Source organism: Pseudophryne corroboree, chromosome 1, assembly GCF_028390025.1.
Source record: "Pseudophryne corroboree isolate aPseCor3 chromosome 1, aPseCor3.hap2, whole genome shotgun sequence".
In the NCBI taxonomy this organism is placed as follows: Eukaryota; Metazoa; Chordata; class Amphibia; order Anura; family Myobatrachidae; genus Pseudophryne; species Pseudophryne corroboree.
Genome location: NC_086444.1, coordinates 427592637 through 427614371, shown reverse-complemented (window position 1 = coordinate 427614371; position 21735 = coordinate 427592637). Strand labels below are relative to the sequence as shown.

At 48.4% G+C, this 21735-nt stretch overlaps 2 protein-coding genes across 3 annotated transcripts in view; one reads left to right on the top strand and one right to left on the bottom strand.

Moving 5' to 3' along the window:
* Window positions 1–11374, bottom strand: part of METTL17 (methyltransferase like 17) — a 71413-nt gene extending 60039 nt beyond the window's left edge. For both annotated transcript variants that reach the window (XM_063913454.1, XM_063913455.1), the window contains exons 1-2: window positions 11260–11374; window positions 5250–5403 (exon numbers count right to left, since the gene is read on the bottom strand). In XM_063913454.1, coding sequence (XP_063769524.1) covers window positions 5250–5403; window positions 11260–11295 — 190 coding nt within the window. In that variant the 5' untranslated portion in view covers window positions 11296–11374. The remainder of the gene's footprint in view (window positions 1–5249; window positions 5404–11259) is intronic.
* PARP2 (poly(ADP-ribose) polymerase 2) overlaps window positions 11123–21735 on the top strand; it is a 145054-nt gene continuing 134441 nt past the window's right edge. The window contains exons 1-3 of the mRNA XM_063913453.1: window positions 11123–11650; window positions 17929–18148; window positions 18518–18654. Of these exons, the coding sequence (XP_063769523.1) occupies window positions 11608–11650; window positions 17929–18148; window positions 18518–18654 (400 nt within the window). The 5' untranslated portion in view covers window positions 11123–11607. The remainder of the gene's footprint in view (window positions 11651–17928; window positions 18149–18517; window positions 18655–21735) is intronic.

Below are 21735 nucleotides of genomic sequence, written 5' to 3'. Positions count from 1 at the left end.
ATATGAAGAGATGTTTCCATGCTTGACCACAAGCCCTGGAAGTTTTTTCCCTGTGTGACTGCTCCCCAGCCTCTCAGGCTTGCATCCGTGGTCACCAGGATCCAATCCTGAATGCCGAATCTGCGGCCCTCTAGAAGATGAGCACTTTGCAACCACCACAGGAGAGACACCCTTGTCTTTGGTGACAGGGTTATCCGCTGCTGCATCTGAAGATGCGAACCGGACCATTTGTCCAGTAGATCCCACTGAAACGTTCTTGCATGGAATCTTCCGAATGGAATTGCTTCGTAAGAAGCCACCATTTTTCCCAGGACCCTCGTGCACTGATGCACTGACACCTGGGCTGGTTTTAGGAGGTTCCTGACTAGCTCGGATAACTCCTTGGCCTTCTCCTCCGGGAGAAAAACCTTCTTCTGGACTGTGTCCAGAATCATTCCTAGGAACAGAAGACGTGTCGTTGGAATCAGCTGCGATTTTGGAATATTTAGTATCCACCCGTGCTGACGTAACACTATCTGAGATAGTGCTACTCCGACTTCTAACTGTTCCCTGGACCTTGCCCTTATCAGGAGATCGTCCAAGTAAGGGATAATTAATACGCCTTTTCTTCGAAGAAGAATCATCATTTCGGCCATTACCTTGGTAAAGACCCGAGGTGCCGTGGACAACCCAAACGGCAGCGTCTGAAACTGATAATGACAGTCTTGTACTACAAACCTGAGATACCCTTGGTGAGAAGGGTAGATTGGGACGTGGAGATAAGCATCTTTGATGTCCAGAGACACCATATAGTCCCCTTCTTCCAGGTTCGCTATCACCGCTCTGAGTGATTCCATCTTGAATTTGAACCTTTTTATGTAAGTGTTCAAGGATTTCAGATTTAAAATTGGTCTCACCGAGCCGTCCGGCTTCGGTACCACAAACAGCGTGGAATAATACCCCTTTCCTTGTTGTAGGAGGGGTACCTTGATTATCACCTGCTGGGAATACAGCTTGTGAATGGCTTCCAGAACTGCCTCCCTGTCGGAGGGAGACTTTGGCAGAGCAGACTTCAGGAACCGGCGAGGGGGAAACGCCTCGAATTCCAGTTTGTACCCCTGCGATACTACCTGTAGAATCCAGGGATCCACTTGCGAGTGAGCCCACTGCGCGTTGAAATTCTTGAGACGGGCCCCCACCAAGTCTGAGTCTGCTTGTAAAGCCCCAGCGTCATGCTGAAGACTTGGCAGAAGCAGGGGAAGGCTTCTGATCCTGGGAAGCGGCTGCATGGTGCAGTCTTTTTCCCCTTCCTCTGCCCCGGGGCAGAAAGGAATGGCCTTTTGCTCGCTTGTATTTATGGGAACGAAAGGACTGAGTTTGAAAAGACGGTGTCTTTTTCTGTTGATGTGAAGTGACCTGGGGTAAGAAGGTGGACTTTCCAGCCGTTGCCGTGGCCACCAGGTCCGAAAGACCAGCCCCAAATAACTCCTCCCCTTTATACGGCAATACTTCCATATGTCGTTTGGAATCCGCATCCCCTGACCACTGACGCGTCCATAACGTTCTTCTGGCAGAGATGGACATAGCACTTACTCTTGATGCCAGGGTGCAAATATCCCTCTGTGCATCACGCATATATAGTAATGCATCCTTCAAATGCTCTATAGTTAACAATATATTGTCCCTATCCAGGGTATCAATATTTTCAGTCAGGGAATCCGACCACGCGACTCCAGCACTGCACATCCAGGCTGAAGCGATTGCTGGTCGCAGTATAACACCAGTATGTGTGTATATACTTTTTAGGATATTTTCCAGCCTTCTATCAGCTGGTTCTTTGAGGGTGGCCGTATCAGGAGACGGTAACGCTACTTGTTTAGATAAACGTGTGAGCGCCTTATCTACCCTAGGGGGTGTTTCCCAACGTGTCCTAACCTCTGATGGGAAAGGATATAGTGCCAATAATTTATTAGAAATTAGCAGTTTTTTGTCGGGAGAAACCCACGCTTTATCACATACCTCATTCAATTCATCTGACTCAGGAAAAACTATTGGTAGTTTTTTCACCCCCCACATAATACCCTTCTTAGTGGTATTTGTAGTGTCAGAAATGTGCAATGCTTCCTTCATTGCCGTGATCATGTAACGTGTGGCCCTACTGGACATTACGTTCGACTCATCACCGTCGACACTAGACTCCGTATCTGTGTCTGGGTCTGTGTCGACCCACTGAGGTAACGGGCGTTTTAGGGCCCCTGACGGTGTCTGAGACGCCTGGACAGGCACTAATTGATTTGCCGGCTGTCTCATGTCGTCAACAGTTTTTTGCAAAGTGTTGACATTATCACCTAATTGTTTGAACACGATCATCCAGTCAGGTGTCGACTCCCTAGGGGGTGACATCACTAACGCAGGCAATTGCTCCGCCTCCACATCATTTTCCTCCTCATACATGTCGACACACACGTACCGACACACAGCACACACACCGGGAATGCTCTGATAGAGGACAGGACCCCACGAGCCCTTTGGAGAGACAGAGGGAGAGTCTGCCAGCACACACCCAGCGCTATATATATATATATATACAGGGATAACCTTATATAAGTGTTATTCCCTTATAGCTGCTGCTTATATTGTCATTTGCTGCCAATAGTGCCCCCCCTTCTCTTTTTTACCCTGATTCTGAAGCAGGACTGCAGGGGAGAGTCAGGGAGCCGTCCTTCCAGCGGAACTGTGAGGGAAAATGGCGCTTGTGTGCTGAGTAGATAGGCTCCGCCCCTTCACGACGTCCTTATCTCCCGCTTTTTTGTGTAAAAATGGCAGGGGTTAAAATACATCCATATAGCCCAGGAGCTATATGTGATGTATTCTTTTGCCACCTAAGGTATTATCATTTATATTGCGTCTCAGGGCGCTCCCCCCCAAGCGCCCTGCACCCTCAGTGACCGGAGTGTGAAGTGTGCTGAGAGCAATGGCGCACAGCTGCGGTGCTGTGCGCTACCTTAGTCTGAAGACAGGATTGTCTTCTGCCGCCGATTTCACCGGACCTCTTCGTCTCTTCTGGCTCTGTAAGGGGGACGGCGGCGCGGCTCCGGTGACCCATCCAGGCTGTACCTGTGATCGTCCCTCTGGAGCTAATGTCCAGTAGCCTAAGAAGCCCAATCCACTCTGCACGCAGGTGAGTTCGCTTCTTCTCCCCTTAGTCCCACGATGCAGTGAGCCTGTTGCCAGCAGGACTCACTGAAAATAAAAAAAACTAAATTAAACTTTTATTCTAAGCAGCTCAGGAGAGCCACCTAGCCTGCACCCTTCTCGTTCGGGCACAAAAATCTAACTGAGGCTTGGAGGAGGGTCATAGGGGGAGGAGCCAGTGCACACCACCTGATCCTAAAGCTTTTATTCTTGTGCCCTGTCTCCTGCGGAGCCGCTATTCCCCATGGTCCTTACGGAGTCCCAGCATCCACTAGGACGTCAGAGAAATAGGATTCAACTGTGGGTTGGTCTTTGCATAGTTTAGAATGTTTTACTTTCTCCGGTCCATTCGTTTTTCTTGAAGTATATTTCGTAAGCACCTCATTTGGAAACATTCCAGCTTTGTTAGGTCGTTTTTAAGTATTGCCATTATTCTGAACCATAAAGTAAATTTGTTCTAACTGATATGTTGAATACCCTAATTTTTGTGGCAATGGTAATGTCCTTTTTGTCCCAGAGGCCTTTTTTCAGAGATGCAAAGGCAGCTGTGGCACAACCTATGCATCTCGTGATGTCACTTGTAGCGGCTATCTGTTGACCGTTGATAGTTGAAGGTATCCACTTGTTCGGCGGTAGTATGCAGGGGAGGGTGTGTACAGTGAGAAGTAGTGTAGTGTGTGCATTGAGAGGGTGCAGGGTAGCTGCAGTAGTGTTTGCGGGGAGGGGTATGCAGGGTGAGAGGTAGTGTACTGTGAGTGGGGAAGGGAGTGTTGGGGGGATGTATTCCTGTGACCGGCGGTCAGGAGACGGACAATCACATGACCTCCCCCTACATCCCGCACCCTCACTATCCCGACGGTCGACCAACAGGGACTATTCCCATTCGTGGGTGTCCACGACACCCATAGAGTGGGAATAGAAGCCCTGAGCGCAGCGAGCCCGCAAGGGGCTCACTACACTCGCCCCCGCCGGGATTCCGCTGCCGGTATGCTTACCACCGGTCAGCCATTCCACACCCGAGTGTTGGTTGAGAGGTAGGCATGCACAGGTCAAATATGGATATTTCACTATGCAAATGGGTATGTACCCAACTCCAAATTACTTCCAAAGTTACAAAAATACTGATCTGCAATACATTTGTCCATGCATATGTGTTTGCCCTTTTCAGTTTGGGAATTGCTCCTGTGCAAATGTCTTATGTTCTCATATAGTAAATACTTAGGGGTCTATGTACACTAAGAGTAGGTTACTCGCAGGGTATGAGAGAAGAAACCCAACAAAAGTGCTGCCGCGCGGCCGGCGCGAGGCTGATTCTGTCGGGAATCAGCATCGCCGCGGGTAGTTAAGTCGGAGAATGCCCGTTCTCCCGACAAAACTACCTGTTAAGTCGGCGCGAACGGGCCATCGCCGACTTAACTGGAGCTGAATTGAATAGCGTCGGGAGCAAACTCCCGGTGCTATTCAACTGTTGCTGAATTGAATTGACCCCATAGTTTTCAACCATCAATTATATGGAGCTACCAATTTTTTTTTTTCCTGTCCGAGGTATTTGAAACAGAGCCTAGACTTGCGCCTGACATTCGCAAAGTCCGCCCCTGTTCTCTGACTGTCTCGCAACTCATTGCACACTACAGCAGGGGTAACCATCAGGGTGTGAAACCATTGATAGTTCTCTTACAGATGGTTTCACACCATTGAGGTTATCCATCAGTGGTGACCATCGATGGATAACCCACCGAATACCATCCCTACGCAGCACTCAGCTTCAGTTCTCCTTCCTGTATAAACCAGTCCCCAGACTCCCATTGGTTAGTTACACAGGAGACTGGGGGTGAGCATATATAGGAAGGAAAGGCTGAATACTGCTGTGTCCCGTGTGCAGTGGTGGCTGGGAAGCACACACTGCCACCTTCACCTTGTGGACTCCTGGGGTCTAGCCACCCTGTAGTTGCGCCACTGGCTACATTAGGCCAAAACTAAAGAAAACACTTGAAAATGCAGCAAGTAGTGATAATATGCATTGGGAATTTTGTGCGACTCTCTTAAGAAATAAATAAGATTTCTCTCGCACTTACTTTTCAGTAAAACCTGAGCTGCATCTTGGGCTTGCTGAGGCAAGCGAGCCGTTTTCATATGTATGATTCCCGGGTGGTTACGGTGAGGGACCCTAGACAAGAAATCCTTGGCGTGGTCTAGCTGAGGCACTGATGATGTTGATGAACTCAGCGCCTATTCGAAAACAAATGAATTAAGCACTGGCCCAAGTTCTTCATCTTTCACTGTAATGCCTGATTTTGACTTGTACAGAGCTCGTTATATGGCAGCATATATCCAGTTTTAGCAAACTGCTCATGCGCAGTGGAAAATTTACTCATTTGTGTGCATTTCTAGCCAAGTCGGACAGGTCTTGGTGTGACATGGGCGTTTCTGGGCGGAGACACTGCTGTCACACACAGAACTTCAGTCTCATGGGAGAGTAGCTATACTTCTGCACTATTCTGAGTCTTTTGTACACCAAAGGGATCTCTTACACTCAGTACAGGGCAGGTACAAGTGCCGATACAAATTATTCCAGTTGTGGTTGTGAACAAAAAACAGTGGGCGGATGTAGCTTTCGACTTGGCGCCCTACGGATACTTGCATTAGCATAATGTAGATCTAGCTTCCCACAAATACAGGCAATTTGCGTACCATCCACCAAGAAGGTTAATTATATTGTACACCAGAGAATAGGGTGTGTATTAAACATTAACCACCATGAATGGGATCTGTATTGCACTGAGCCGCAGGCACAAGAAGAGGTGTCATTATTTTAAAATTTGCCACAAGGAAGAATGGGGGTAATTCAGAGTTGCAGCAAATTTGTTAGCAGTTGAGCAAAACCAAGGGGGTCATTCCGAGTTGATCGCTCGCTAGCTGTTTTTAGCAGCCGTGCAAATGCCATGCCGCCTCCCACTGGGAGTGTATTTTAGCTTAGCAGAAGGGCGAACGAAAGGATCGAACAGCGGCTACAAAATTATTTTGTGCAGTTTCAGAGTATCTTCAGTCCTACTCAGCGCTTGCGATCACTTCAGACTGTTCAGTTCCTGTTTTGACGTCACGAACACGCCCTGCGTTCGCCCAGCCACGCCTGCGTTTTACCTGGCACACCTGAGTTTTTCCGAACACTCCCTGAAAACGGTCAGGCGACACCCAAAAACGCCCACTTCATGTCAATCACTCTGCGGCCTGCAGTGCGACTGAAAAGCTTCGCTAGACCTTGTGTGAAACATCGGCCGTTGTGAAAGTACGTTGCGCATGCGCAGAAGTGCCTTTTTTTGCATCATCGCTGCGCAGCGAACATTTTCAGCTAGCGATCAACTCGGAATGACCCCTCATGTGCACTGCAGGTGTGGCAGATATAACATGTGCAGAGAGAGTTAGATTTGGGTGGGTTATATTGTTTCTGTGCAGGGTAAATACTGGCTGCTTTATTTTTACACTGCAATTTAGATTTCAGTTTGCACAAACCCCACCCAAATCTAACTCTCTATGCACATGTTATATCTGTCCCCCCCTGCAGTGCACATGGGGGGTAATTCAGAGTTGATCGCAGCAGGGATTTTGTTAGCAGTTGGACAAAACCATGGCCCTCATTCCGAGTTGTTCGCTCGCTAGCTGCTTTTAGCAGCATTGCACACGCTAGGCCGCCGCCCTCTGGGAGTGTATCTTAGCTTAGCAGAATTGCGAACGAAAGAGTAGCAGAATTGAGAGTAAATAATTCTTAGCAGTTTCTGAGTAGCTCCAGACCTACTCACAGATTGCGATCAGCTCAGTCCGTTTCGTTCCTGGTTTGACGTCATAAACACGCCCTGCGTTCGGGCAGCCACTCCCGCGTTTTATCCTGGCACGCCTGCTTTTTTCCGCACACTCCCAGAAAACGGTCAGTTTCCGCACAGAAACATCCACTTCCTGTCAATCACACTCTGATCACTTCAACGATGAAAATTCTTCGTTCGGACGTGAGTAAATCTACTAAGTTTTGTGCTAAAATACTTAGCGCATGCGCACTGCGTACCATGCGCATGCGCATTTTTGCCTTAATCGCTCCGTTGCGAAAATCGGCAACGAGCGAACAACTCGGAATGACCCCCCATGTGCACTGCATTGGAGGCAGATTTAACATGTGCAGAGAGAGTTAGATTTGGGTGTGGTGTGTTCAATCTGCAATCTAAATTGCAGTGTAAAAATAAAGCAGCCAGTATTTACCCTGCACAGAAACAAAATAACCCACCCAAATCTAACTCTCTCTGCACATGTTATATCTGCCCCCCCTGCAGTGCACATGGGAGGTCATTCCGAGTCGTTCGCTCGAAAAATTTCTTCGCATCGCAGCGTTTTTCCGCTTAGTGCGCATGCGCAATGTCCGCACTGCGACTGCGCCAAGTAAATTTGCTATGAAGTTTGGATTTTTACTCACGGCTTTTTCTTCGCTCAGGCGATCGTAGTGTGATTGACAGGAAATGGGTGTTACTGGGTGGAAACAGGCCGTTTTATGGGCGTGTGGGGAAAAACGCTACCGTTTCCGGAAAAAACGCGGGAGTGGACGGAGAAACGGAGGAGTGTCTGGGCGAACGCTGGGTGTGTTTGTGACGTCAAACCAGGAACGATAAGCACTGAACTGATCGCAGATGCCAAGTAAGTCTGAAGCTACTCTGAAACTGCTACGAGATGTGTAATCGCAATATTGCGAATACATCGTTCGCAATTTTAAGATGCTAAGATTCACTCCCAGTAGGCGGCGGCTTAGCGTGTGCAATACTGCTAAAATCGCCTTGCGAGCGAACAACTCGGAATGAGGGCCATGGTTTTGCCCAACTGCTAACAAAATTCCTGCTGCGATCAACTCGGAATGAGGGCCATGGTTTTGCCCAATTGCTAAGTTTTCTGGTTTGCTAACAACTCTGAATAACCCTCTAAATACCAGAAACAGCCACTACGAATATTGGCCCTCATTCCGAGTTGTTCGCTCTGTAAATTTCATCGCATCGCAGCGATTTTCCGCTTAGTGCGCATGCGCAATGTCCGCACTGCGACTGCGCCAAGTAAATTTGCTATGAAGATAGGATTTTTACTCACGGCTTTTTCTTCGCTCCGGCGATCGTAGTGTGATTGACAGGAAATGGGTGTTACTGGGCGGAAACACGGCGTTTTATGGGCGTGTGGATAAAAACGCTACCGTTTCCGGAAAAAACGCGGGAGTGGCTGGAGAAACGGAGGAGTGTCTGGGCGAACGCTGGGTGTGTTTGTGACGTCAAACCAGGAACGACAAGCACTGAACTGATCGCAGATGCCGAGTAAGTCTGAAGCTACTCTGAAACTGCTACGAGGTGTGTAATCGCAATATTGCGAATACATCGTTCGCAATTTTAAGAAGCTAAGATTCACTCCCAGTAGGCGGCGGCTTAGCGTGTGCAATACTGCTAAAATCGCCTTGCGAGCGAACAACTCGGAATGAGGGCCATTGGTGGTCATTCCGAGTTGTTCGCTCGCAAGCTGCTTTTAGCAGCTTTGCACACGCTAAGCCGCCGCCTACTGGGAGTGAATCTTAGCTTATCAAAATTGCGAACGAAAGATTAGCAAAATTGCGAATAGACACTTCTTAGCAGTTTCTGAGTAGCTTCAAACTTACTCGGCATCTGCGATCAGTTCAGTGCTTGTCGTTCCTGGTTTGACGTCATAAACACACCCAGCGTTCGCCCAGACACTCCTCCGTTTCTCCAGCCACTCCCGCGTTTTTCCCAGAAACGGTAGCGTTTTTTCACACACTCCCATAAAACGGGCAGTTTCCGCTCAAAAACACCCACTTCCTGTCAATCACATTACGATCACCAGAACGAAGAAAAAACCTCGTAATGCCGTGAGTAAAATACCTAACTGCATAGCAAATTTACTTGGCGCAGTCGCAGTACGAACATTGCGCATGCGCAGTTAGCGGAAAATCGCTGCGATGCGAAGAAAAATACAGAGCGAACAACTCGGAATGACCCCCATTATGCCTAGAGATGGGCAACTCGGCTCTTTTCAGTGAGCGGTTCCGAACGATTCAGCTCACGGAAAAGAGACGGTTCTTTTGAACAGCTCACGGCTCACAGTTAGGAAGTGGAACAAAGCCGGCGCAGTGAGCGGCGGTTCTTCACTGAGTCAGTGCAGAACAGCCGCTCACTGCGCCGGCTCAATAGTGAGCTACCCATCTCTAATTTAGGCAAGGACTATAATGCAACTATAAGCGTAGTGTTCTGGTAAATTCCAGATAATGCTCCAGTTTTTATGACAACTTATCTATTCTGTATGTTTATACAGCAGCTGGTGCACTGAATCTCCTAGAAAGATACTGTGATATTACACAGTGTAATCCCTGGCTGCTGTGCTGCGAGTGCTGAATATCTGTTCTCCTGCCTGGAGCAAGTGAGCCGTTTCAAGTGAGTGGCGATTCACTGACAGACTGTGTCTGTATGTGTGATGAGATCATGAGAAGAACTGACTCGCTCCCGGCAGGAAGTGGAACAGTGCTGGCGCAGTGAGCGGCGGTTCTTCAAACACTGACTCAGTGGAGAACCGCCGCTCACTGCGCCGGCTCTGTTCCATTTCCTGCCTGGAGCGAGTCAGTACTTCTTATCATAATCTCATCACACAGACACAGTCCGTCAGTGAACCACCGCTCACTTGAAACGGCACACTTAGTAGAGCCGGCTCAATAGTGAGCTACCCATCTCTGATTATGTCCATAGGCTTGTTTGCTGCTGTCATCAACTCTGAATCAGGCCCAATATGTGCACAACAGCAATTAGAAATGGCATTTGTATTAGGAACTAGCCGCTAAGCAGGCAGTCTACATTGTTCCCCAGCACCAATGAATGGGTCTGTATTATGCAGTAACCTTAAAAATGGAGCCTGATTCATGCAGCCCTCCAGCTGCTGCAGAACTACACATCCCAGCATGCCCTACCATGCTGTAATAGCAAAACATGCTGGGCTGTGTAGTTACACAGCAGCTGAAGGGCAACATGTTGAATGTAATGTGCCTCTACATGTAAATCAGTTCATATGCCCTTTATTAAACTATGCATGCACACATTGGTATCAGAAAAGGGTTGTTGTGCGTTCTTTGTTTGAGGGGGTGGAGGAATATACATTTTGTTTTCATGCCCCTCCTTGTATGTGCCTTACAGAGAAGGAGTAATAGGCACATTAGGTTGTTTTGCTACAGAAAAACATTTGGGACAGATTAATCTCAGTAAATCGATTTTATTTGAACACTGCAGAAATTATAACACGATGACGATAAAATGAGCGGCGGGAGAGTAGTCTGACTTGGGTTATGGGGCGCGCACACATCCCGTGCTGCTGCCCCACCTCAGCCATTGGACTAACCTGGTGCCAGCCGTGAGCCGCTTCCAAGGGCCGGGGGGGTGTCGGCATCTGCTGGGCGGAGATGCAGATGAAGAGCAGGAGGGCCTCGAATCTGTAGGCCGCCCACTTCCATCGCACCCCCACCCGGCTTCTCCTGCTTAGACACATCCACATAGCGACCCATCCACTCCAACGTGGGATTCCTGGGGGCTCACTCACCCGATAACAGGTGACGCCCTGCGAGGGCGGCGAGTGGCTCTTGTCTCAGACCTTCCCGGAGGGACGAAGGAAGTGACCTCACACGTATGTGACGCACTCAGTGTGTGCCCTCAGCATTGAGCTTCCCTTCCGCTCGTCCTCATCCTGCGCGTGGCCAGTATATATGTCACAGCTGCAGCAAACTGTTCTCACATACAGAGACCTTTTGTTATCAATATCAAGTTCAGCCCGTGTACACAGGTGTATGTGCTGGGCTGCGCTGCGCCTGCTGTGAGCAGGGAGCGATCACAGAACAAAAGGAAAACAATAAGACCAGAACTAAAGGCTATCCCAGAACCACCTGCGAACGCTTTATGTAAATGTTGGGGGCGGAGCCTATACGGAAAACGTGCTCTTGTTGGCTATATGAAAACGAGCTGAGATTAGAACTGGGCACCCCAGCCTCAGCCAGAACCGAGTACCCGTATAACTCACCCGAAACTGGTGGAAAGGAAGCCGTAACGATAACATCGCACGTCCGTTCAATGTCAGCGCTTTGCTACAGAGTGCCAATCAGAGCGATGTCTTCAGGAAACAGCCAACCGGCTGCTGTGCCCGCCTACAGAATTCAGCCAATCAGATCACACCGTTACATAGCCTATCTCACTGCGGTGCTGCAGGTTTAGTGTCACGTGTTATGGGGGTACTGTTGTGGCCAATGCAGAATGTGGTCGCTAGAGTGACAGATCGCCCGGTCAATGAGAGCTAGCTAGCTGTGCAGTAGGTGCCAGGCAGCTGTCCTGGGAGCTGAAAGAAGTAGGGAGCTGGTGTTTCCTGAAGAAGATGTCGGGACGCAGAGGCGCAGGGCGGGAACGTAGGCCCAGGGGTGAGAACTACATAGTGCATGACACCGAACGTGTTCTTACATTCCAATGTGCAGCATTGATATATGCATCTTTATGTGCAGCTATGCGGCCGCCCTGTTCTGTGTACTAGTCGTGTGTCACTGTGCTACCGCTAGGACTGGAGGACGCACAGTCACCATTGCCTGTGTTATTTCAGGATGTACAGAGACGCTTTGCTGCTGAGATCAGTGCCCCACTATATGTGCCCCACTATATGCCAGCTGCAGGGGCCAGCCCCACCGGGCTGTGAATACTGAGCTTTAATAAAATCTTTTTCGTCCTTTTAAATTTGTTTTGTTCAGTATTTCAGTATTTACACCTGACATGCTTTATTCACCCCTTTTTCAGGCTGGTATACTTCCTGCAGTGTCACCCACAACTTGTGGTCAGAGCTCCAGAGAGCATGTACTGTACGTCTGTGGATGTTATAAGTTGCTGTTTTATTCAAAATGTGTCATTTTAAAGGGATATCTAGGCGCCACATTTATTATACAGATGTGCCCCACTCTTCCTGGTAAACCAAACTGGCATCTTCAGTTGCCGGCGGCTGGGCTCCCGGCGACCACCATACCGTCGCCGGAATCCCGATTGCGGCATACCGACATCTTTTCTCCCTGTTGGGGGTCCACGACCCGCCTGGAGGGAGAATAGATAGCGTAGCGCGCCACCGTGCCCGCAGCGTGGTGAGCACAGCCAGCCCGCAAGGGGCTCATTTGCGGTCGGCCAGCTGTTGGTATGCCGGCGGTCGGGATTCCGGCGCCGGTATGCTGGTCGCCGGGCCCCCAACCGCTGGCAAACTATACATACTACACCTACGCCGGTTTCCAACATCTTAAAATGAGTTTGTTAACCTACATTGCACTTAGGGGGTCATTCTGACCTGATTGCATGCTAGCTATTTTTTGCAGCGCTGCGATCAGGTCAAAACTCGGAAAAACTGCGCTTGCATATGCACCGCAATGCCCAGGCGCATTGTACGGGTACAAAGCGGATCGTTGCTGGGCGATGGATTTAACGAAGAATCCATTCGCACAGCCTATCGCAAGGAGATTGACAGTGTTAAAGCTGATTAACATACAGGACAGAAAAGCTATACCTTTACACTAAAACCCTAGCCGCTGCGGCTGCTGGATGTAATCCTTAACCTACGTACTTTTTACCCAGTTAGCGTACACAGGCCCGTACCGTGTACAATTTTGCGTACACACGCCGCAACGGACGTACAAAGTACACACTTTGCGTACACACACACCGACAGGCTGTAAGCACAATGCAGCTACACGTGTGGCTGAAATACACCTTAAGCCTTAGCAGGAAAGGGACACGACACCAATTGTATTTAAATATGTTGGGATCTGACCCGCCAACAGTTATTTATTAAGAGGGAGTTACAATAGTAATACACTTCACAATAAGAGATACAGGCTACAATCAATGATACATACGTTTGTTCGCAAGCGCCACCCGGTCCTCGGTCAATCAAGATAGATGACTTTCAGAGAATGTGTGGCCGGCCAGGCAGCTTGGCTTTTTATACATTTTGTCCATTATACAATAGAAACTGTAATCTCTTTACCCATAGGTCACAGGGCTGGTCATTTACAGTACAGGAGGGGTCATAGGTCGGTTTGAATAGGTGGGCGATGCCTGGTTCAGGTGCACTTGCAGATGGTCTCCACTGGGTTCCTGACGAATATCAAAGTACAGTAAATACAGTGTAATATTAATATTCTGTTCCTGCGCATATCTATGCGCAGGAGCGTGCAATCTTCTGCAAACTGCTACCGGAATATTGGTCTTAATATACTGTACAGCTGGATACCAAACACCACCTCCTAACCTAAATTCTGTCCCCTCATATCCCGTAAAGGTGAATTCCTTTGTTATTGTACCTTATAAGCAAGTTAACTCGCTGGCGTGGTGCATGTAGGCTATGTGTAAATTATGTGCTATGTGAATTAAATATGAAATGTCTCTTTGTGGCTTTTCCATGCAAATACATATGCTACCGTAATTACTCATAGCACGCGCTAATACGCACTACCGCATGAACGGTCATACGCAACTTGGGAATATGCGCACACACGGCAGAAGTACGCAAACGGAGGCCATCTGTGTGGTGTTTGTACTTGGTGCGTATGGCTGCAATATTTTCGACTTCGACAACAGGAAGAAGGCGGTGTCAACTGACCGTTTTCTGGGAGTGTTTGGGAAAAAACGCAGGCGTGTCCAAGCGTTTGCAGGGCGGGTGTCTGACGTCAATTCCGGGACCAAACAGGCTGAAGTGATCGCAGCGGCTGAGTAAGTTCAGACCTACTGAGAAACAGCACAAAACTTTTTTTGTACCGCTCTGCTACACACGCATTTGCACACTTGCAAAGTGAAAATACACTCCCCCATAGGTGGCGACTATCTGATCGCAGCGCTGCAAAAAATAGCGTGCGATCAGGTCGGAATGACTCCCTAAATGAGGTCTCTGAAGTTGTAGTAAAATGATCCCATGATGTCATGTTTTCTCAGATTGATGTTAGCCTATTTACCAAGCCCACGTTTCATAACCTTTATGCAGAAACTCCAGTTTCCATATAATCTATGTCTTCACATTATGTATTAACTGCCTAAATCAGGAAATGTCACATATCTCCTGCAGAGGCTAATTAGCGCTATAGACCGCAGTCCCCATTGTCAGCAATGTAGACTACATTCTGCCTCGTAGGTTTAAGTCATCAGATGGCGTGAACAGCTTTAGGCCTACGGAGGCTTGCTTACAGGAGAGGGTTCTTAAAATCCACCTCCCGCAGCCTCCGTCTGGCTCCGGACACTGACACTGTGCATTCCCACAGTTGAAGCTTTCACAAACGTGAAAGACTCTTCCACTATGCCGGGGAAGTAACTCATGGACAGCGGTTACTGCTGCTGATGTCTCTGCAAGTTAACTTTAGTACATAGCCTGGATATTTTCATTTGAAATGAAAATATCCATTGTAATGTTAATAATTGCAGCAGTGTCGCACTTCTGAATACATAAGCGCCTAAACCTTAGATTCTCTCTGCAAATTAAGCTGTCTATACACTGGATAACCGTGAAGAGGGCAGGAGACACTGACTGATAATCAGAGCGCCTCCGTACACTACATGATGTATGGAAGAGATCTCCTTTCACAGCCTGAAGTTGGCTGAATGTAAACCATACTGAACAATCCAGACCGGTTTCATGCTGTGAACAATCATTCGGTACCATACACTTAACGAATGGTTTCTGTGATGATCGTGCAGTTTATGGCTAGCTTTAGGGACAGTGGCAAATACGGGGTAGTCTGGCAGAGCTGGAGAGACTTGCCCTTGCCCGCACCAAGTAACGGTAGTCTTTTTCAGACGTGACACTGGAGAAATAAAAAAAAATCTCAGCTCGGTGTTATATGTAAATGAAGCTGGATGGCTGGCTTGGTTTCCCAACACATTAGACCTAATGGGACTGATGCAGAGTTGAACGTATGCCTGTTTACTTAGTGTATCTTGTGTGAATTTGCACTGCACATAAGGCCTAATTCAGTAAGGATCGTATGCTGGGGGCCGTAAGAAGAGATCAACTGTTGGCGCAATTATAAAAAAATGGAAGAAATACAAGTTCACTGACAATCTCCCTCGACCTGGGGCTCCATGCAAGATCTCACCTCATGGGGTATCAATGATCTTGAGAACGGTGAGGAATCAGCCCAGAACTACACGGGGGGACCTGGTCAATGACCTCAAGAGAGCAGGGACCACAGTCACAAAGGTTACCGTTAGTAACACACTACGTCCTGCAGCGCCCGAAAGGTCCCCCTGCTTAAGCCAGCACATGTCCAGGCCCATCTAAAGTTTGCCCGTGACCATCTGGATGATCCAGAGGAGGATTGGGAGAATGTAATGTGGTCAGATGAGAGCAAAATCAAACTTTTTGGTATAAACTCCACTCGCCGTGTTTGGAGGGAGAAGAATGATGAATGGCATCCCAAGAACACCATACCCACTGTAATGCATGGGGTTGGAAACATCATGCTTTGGGGCTGCTTTTCTGCAAAGGTGACAGGACGACTGATCCGTATTAAGGAGAGGATGAATGGGGCCAAGTATCGTGAGGTTTTGGGCAAAAACCTCCTTCCCTCAGTAAGAGCATTGAAGATGGAACATGGCTGGGTCTTCCAGCATGACAATGACCCCAAACACACTGCCCGGGCAACTAAGGAGTGGCTCCGTAAGAAGCATTTCAGGGTCCTGGAGTGGCCTAGCCAGTCTCCAGACCTCAACCCAATAGAAAATCTGTGGAGGGAGTTGAAAGTCCGTGTTGCCCGGCGACAGCCACAAAACATGACAGTTCTAGAGAAGATCTGCATGGAAGAGTGGGCCAAAATACCTGCTACAGTGTGTGCAAACCTGGTCAAGAACTACAGGAAACGTTTGACCTCTGTAATTGCCAACCAAGGTTATATTACAAAATATTAAGTTACCGTATATACTCGAGTATAAGCCGACTTTTTCAGCACTTTTTTTTGTGCTGAAAAAGCCACCTCGGCTTATACTCGAGTCAGTGCAGGCAGAGGCAGAGCAGTGTGAAGGAGGGACATGGAGCGCACAGCGCGCGGCGCTCCTGTGTCCCTCCTGCATCTCCGGCGGCAGCAGCGGCGGTTCTATTACAGGAAGTACCCGTTCGTGACCTCTGATCACGAACCGGCACTTCCTATAATAGACCCGCCGCGGCCGCCGAAGATGCAGGAGGGACACAGGAGAGGCGCATGCTGTGCGCTTCGTGTCCCTCCAGAAGACAGCGCGGGATCGACGGAGGGGTAAGTAACAACACTGTGGGGCATACCTGGCACTTGGGGAGGGAACGTATCTGGCAGCACTGTGGGGGCATATCTGGCAGCACTGTGGGGGCATATCTGGCAGCACTGTGGGGGCATATCTGGCAGCACTGTGGGGGCATAACTGGCAGCACTGTGGGGGCATAACTGGCAGCACTGTGGGGGCATATCTGGCAGCACTGTGGGGGCATATCTGGCAGCACTGTGGGGGCATAACTGGCAGCACTGTGGGGGCATATCTGGCAGCACTGTGGGGGCATATCTGGCAGCACTGTGGGGGCATATCTGGCAGCACTGTGGGGGCATATCTGGCAGCACTGTGGGGGCATAACTGGCAGCACTGTGGGGGCATATCTGGCAGCACTGTGGGGGCATATCTGGCAGCACTGTGGGGGCATATCTGGCAGCACTGTGGGGGCATATCTGGCAGCACTGTGGGGGCATATCTGGCAGCACTGTGGGGGCATATCTGGCAGCACTGTGGGGGCATAACTGGCAGCACTGTGGGGGCATATCTGGCAGCACTGTGGGGGCATATCTGGCAGCACTGTGGGGGCATATCTGGCAGCACTGTGGGGGCATATCTGGCACTATGAGGGCATATCTGGCACTGAGGGCTGTGTACGGCTAGAGCTGCATTTCCCACCCTAGGCTTATACTCGAGTCAATAAGTTTTCCCAGGTTTTTGTGGTAGAATTAGGTGCCTCGGCTTATATTCGGGTCGACTTATACTCGAGTATATACGGTAAACTTTTTGATTGTCCAAATATTTATGGAAAGTGTGTTTACTCAGTACACTACTTTTGTAGGGATGTATTTAGCATCCCAGTGGTTGGGATGCTGGCGGTCATATGAGCGGCTCCGGAATCCCAACACCACTCGGGAGACCGGAGCCGGAACACAGCCGACATCCCAAAGGTAAATACTGGGGTTAGGGTAAGGCACAGGGTGGGTTAGCCCTAGCTGCCACCCTCGAAGGGTTAGCTCTAGCCGCCACCCCTGGAAAGTTACGTTGGGGGGTACAAATACTTACCCCCTCTGATGTTGCATTGTCGGGATACGGCTGTCGGTCATGTGACAGTCGGCACTTAATACTGAACCCCTTTGGTATTGCTATGTTTGTTTAATGTTTCAATAAATATTAGTAAACGTTATCTCATGCTGTGTAATTTTTTCAGTACGGCCAGATTTTCACTTGTCGTACTCATGGCCTACCACACAAGTGTGTGTTCTGTTTAAATCCAGTTTTGCCTTGTACGTTTCATTCCCTGTATGCAGTCTAAACCAATATATTTTCCTTCCTGCAAAGAAAAAGCCAGATTAGATAAAACATGTCGTTTTAGTGCTGGACTCAACTATTTGCTTGCTTAGCGTCTTTTTTTTTTTGTTTTGTTTGTTTTTTTGTTTCTCTGCAGGAGTATCTCAGAAGAGAAAAGCTGAGGCTGATCTAGAGCCAGAGATTGAAGTGAAAACGGAGCTTGAAGATGAAGGTTTTGTACATGTTAACTCTGATAAACAGTTAGAAAAAACGGATGTAAAGTTAGAGCCAGAGACACGCTGGGAATGGCTGGACGATGGAGATATGTGGACTGTTTATTCACCTGAGCTCAATGGACAAATTAACCTAGCACACAGGTGAGAGATGGGAACTCACTGGCATCTAATAATATTAGCTGCATGGAAAACAAGGCAACCTTTTAGGAGACTCCCTCCTTCGCATTTCTACTTTTAATCTGTAGTTTTTCCTGCCGTTTTGTGCTCCAGAATGTGCATGGCATTATGGAGCATCAATTAGACGCCTGTGCTGCTGGTCATATCATAGAGCCCATTAGGGTTGCATCATCTGTTGTTTTGTTTTATTTACTGCTTTTCATAAAAGTCTTGCACAGTACATATATTTCCTTTGGTAAAATAATTCATTATGAAATGTAAAATGTAATAAACGTCTGACTGTGGTTCTTTTATTATTTTATTAAGCAAAGTTATTTCTCTACTTTGACTTAGTTCTGGAAAACAGTCTGTTACTGTCTCGCCTGTCGCAGGCGTCTCCCTACAAGTGGATTTGAGGAGAATGGTCCAGAAGAACACAAAAAATGGTTACAAGAGAGTTATACGACTAGCAGTGAAAGAGCAGGACCAATGTGAGTTTCCGAATACAATTGTATTTTTCCTATAGTGTTGACACACAAATTTTGATGATGTTGTTGTTTTTTTTTTTTTAGCAGAAACTGGTACACACACTATTTGCCTGCACATATATGCCAACAGTGTTTGCACGGCCAGCTAAGATGAACCAGGCTTGTGTGGAAGGAACTTGCGCCAACTCTGCCTGCTGTGTACAAGCAGTCACGGGTGATGCATAGATGCATGCAAGTCAGATGCAAATGCACTTGCATGGAGTTACATTTGCATGTGGTTAGTCTCCGAATGCAGAGCTGAACACATTTGTGCAACCGAACTGCCCTAACCACACACTTGGTTTCTTATGTGGCCGTTCTTTCATTCTCCTCCATGGGGAACACAGGCTTCAGACCATGGGTATAGAGTGGTGAACTGAGCCAGGCACCAAACAGTTATGGTGGAGGTTTCTTGCAAGTTTGGGGCTTCATTTCATCAAATGGAGTTGGGGATTTGGTCAGGATTAATGGTGTCCTCAATGCTGAGAAATACAGGCAGGTACTTATCCATCATGCAATACCATCAGGAAGGCATCTATTTGGCTCCAAATGTACTTTGCAGCAGGACAACAAACCCAAACATACAGCCAATGTCATTAAGAACTATCTTCTGTGTATTATTCGTACAGTGGGGGTAATTCCAAGTTGATCGCAGCAGGAAATTTTTTAGCAGTTGGGCAAAACCATGTGCAGTGCAGGGGAGGCAGATATAACATGTGCAGAGAGAGAGAGATTTGGGTGTGGTGTGTTCAATCTGCAATCTAAATTGCAGTGTAAAAATAAAGCAGCCAGTATTTACCCTGCACAGAAACAAAATAACCCACCCAAGTCTAATTCTCTTTGCAAATGTTATATCTGCCCCCCCCTGCACTGCACATGGTTTTGCCCAACTGCTAAAAAATTTTCCTGCTGCGATCAACTTGGAATTACCCCCAGTGTTTCAAGCTCGGAAACCTTCCTCTGTCAGAATTTATCACAGGGTTTGGCGGACGTTTTTTGATTGGTGTTCTGCTTGCGATTTTAATCCCAAATCCTTCTGCCTGTGGCGAGTTCTGTCCTTCTTACAAGCATAGTGAACAAGAAAAGAAGTAAGACACTCTAATATGCGCTTATCCAAATACCATTCAGGGTGAATATGTAATATCTCCTATATAATAGCCCAGAGTGACTGTGTGTATTACGCTGGGCGTGGCTAGGAGCTCTCATTGGGTTAGCAGCAGGTCTATCACACCCAGTCCACAGCTGATTGGGTGAGAAACGCCCCCCCACACAGGTTACATCCAATGGGATGCTCTGCCCTTTGGCTGCTGTATGTTCCCAGAGCAGGATTAACAATGGGGCTGATGGAGCTGCAGCTCCAGGTCCACACCCCAAAATAAGCCCACTGCATCTGCAGCAACATACCCTCCAACAATTTACTCATAACAATCGGTACAAATTCGCCCCTTTTCCTATACTTTCAGTGGAAGTTTGGAGAGCCAAAAATCGGTACAGACCATAAAAAAAAGCTACTGTACCTGGCAAAAAGGTACAGTTGGAGGGTATGCCACTGCATCTGCAGCAAGTCTCTGCGCTGTAGATAGGGGGGGGAAAAAAACACCTTTTACTGCAGCGTCCTGTGTCCTTCTGCCAGGTGGAACAAAAGCTGCTGCGGCCACCGGCATAGATGTGTATGAAAGCGGCGCAGTGGAAGGCTTTCATAGCCCTCCCTGCGCCACATACTCTCTGAGCCCCAGAGCCTCCTCTGCACATGTCACAGGAGTGCCTCCCCGCCACAGCCGCGCCCATATCCCCAGAGGCCCTGACTCCACAACACAGCACCTGGGCTGCCGGCCTAGAAGCCTCGGGATGGCTAATGTAACAAATAGAGTGGGTGATATCACGGCGGGTAATGTTTGGACGCTGAATCAATGTAAAAGGTGACAGTGGTGTGCAGTGCAGTGTCACTGACACTGCACAGCACTCTCACCTTTTATATTGATTTAGCGAGTCAGTCAGTTCTGCCAGCCAGTCACTATTGTTAGCGCCGGTGTCCCAACATGCCGCATTACAGGGAAGAAGACACACTAAATAAACTACGGCTCCAAGCAGCCCTTAGGGCCGAAGCATTCCCGCGCTGGGAGCTGTAGTTTGAGTGCATCTTCTTCCATGTAATGCGGCGCGTTGGCTTAAATTAACACTTGTGTGATGTTTTTATGCTATTTGGGAGACATTGCCAGTATAAAAAACACTGTCGCTCCAGCGCCATTGGGGTGGCGGAGCTACCTCAGAGCGGGACCAGCTGCGTTTGGCGCCTTCCTCTGCTTACAGCTGCAGCAGCAGACACACACAGCTCCTCCAGACTTTCAGGAAACGCTGGAAAACTGGAACAGGGGTGTAGCAGAGAGGGAGAGCCGCTATTGAGAACAATCTGTATCCTGTAAAGGACAGTAATCATAGGTGTTTCACCTTGTAATGTTAGCTCGCAGCCTCACTGGGGCTGTTTAGCCTGGGTGTGCTGGTCCCTTCCTTTTGTCTCCCTCTCACAAACAGTAAGGTCAGGCTTGCTAATTTATTACTTGTCTGTGTGTATGTAAGTGTGATTTATTGTGACCATGGTAAAACACAAATCATGCAGTGTGTGTCACAGTCACACCAGATTCTCTCCCTCAACATCTGATTCTGTATCATGTAATCAATGCAGCCAATCTTCACAACTCAGTGAGGGGGCTGGGGGGGAGGGTCAAGAGCCTTCCTGAAAAGGTGCTATTAAAACTATGATGTCTGATATGTCATCTCAACTCACTGTTAGAAAACTCAGCTACTGCAGCAGGCTGTTGCAGACCTCGCTGCCAGGGCAGATGCTCCACAGCCCCCCCACTTGGGACCACAGAAACGTGGGTTGACTGCTTTACTCTTAGATTCAGATGAAGAGGTACAGGAGGACGGGGAGGACTTGGATCCCATTAGCGGGGATTCCCTTTCCGCCCAGGGTATTGAACCCCCTCATTCTAGGTATACGGGACGTGTTAAAGCTCTCTAGACGATGCTGCGACACAGCAGTCG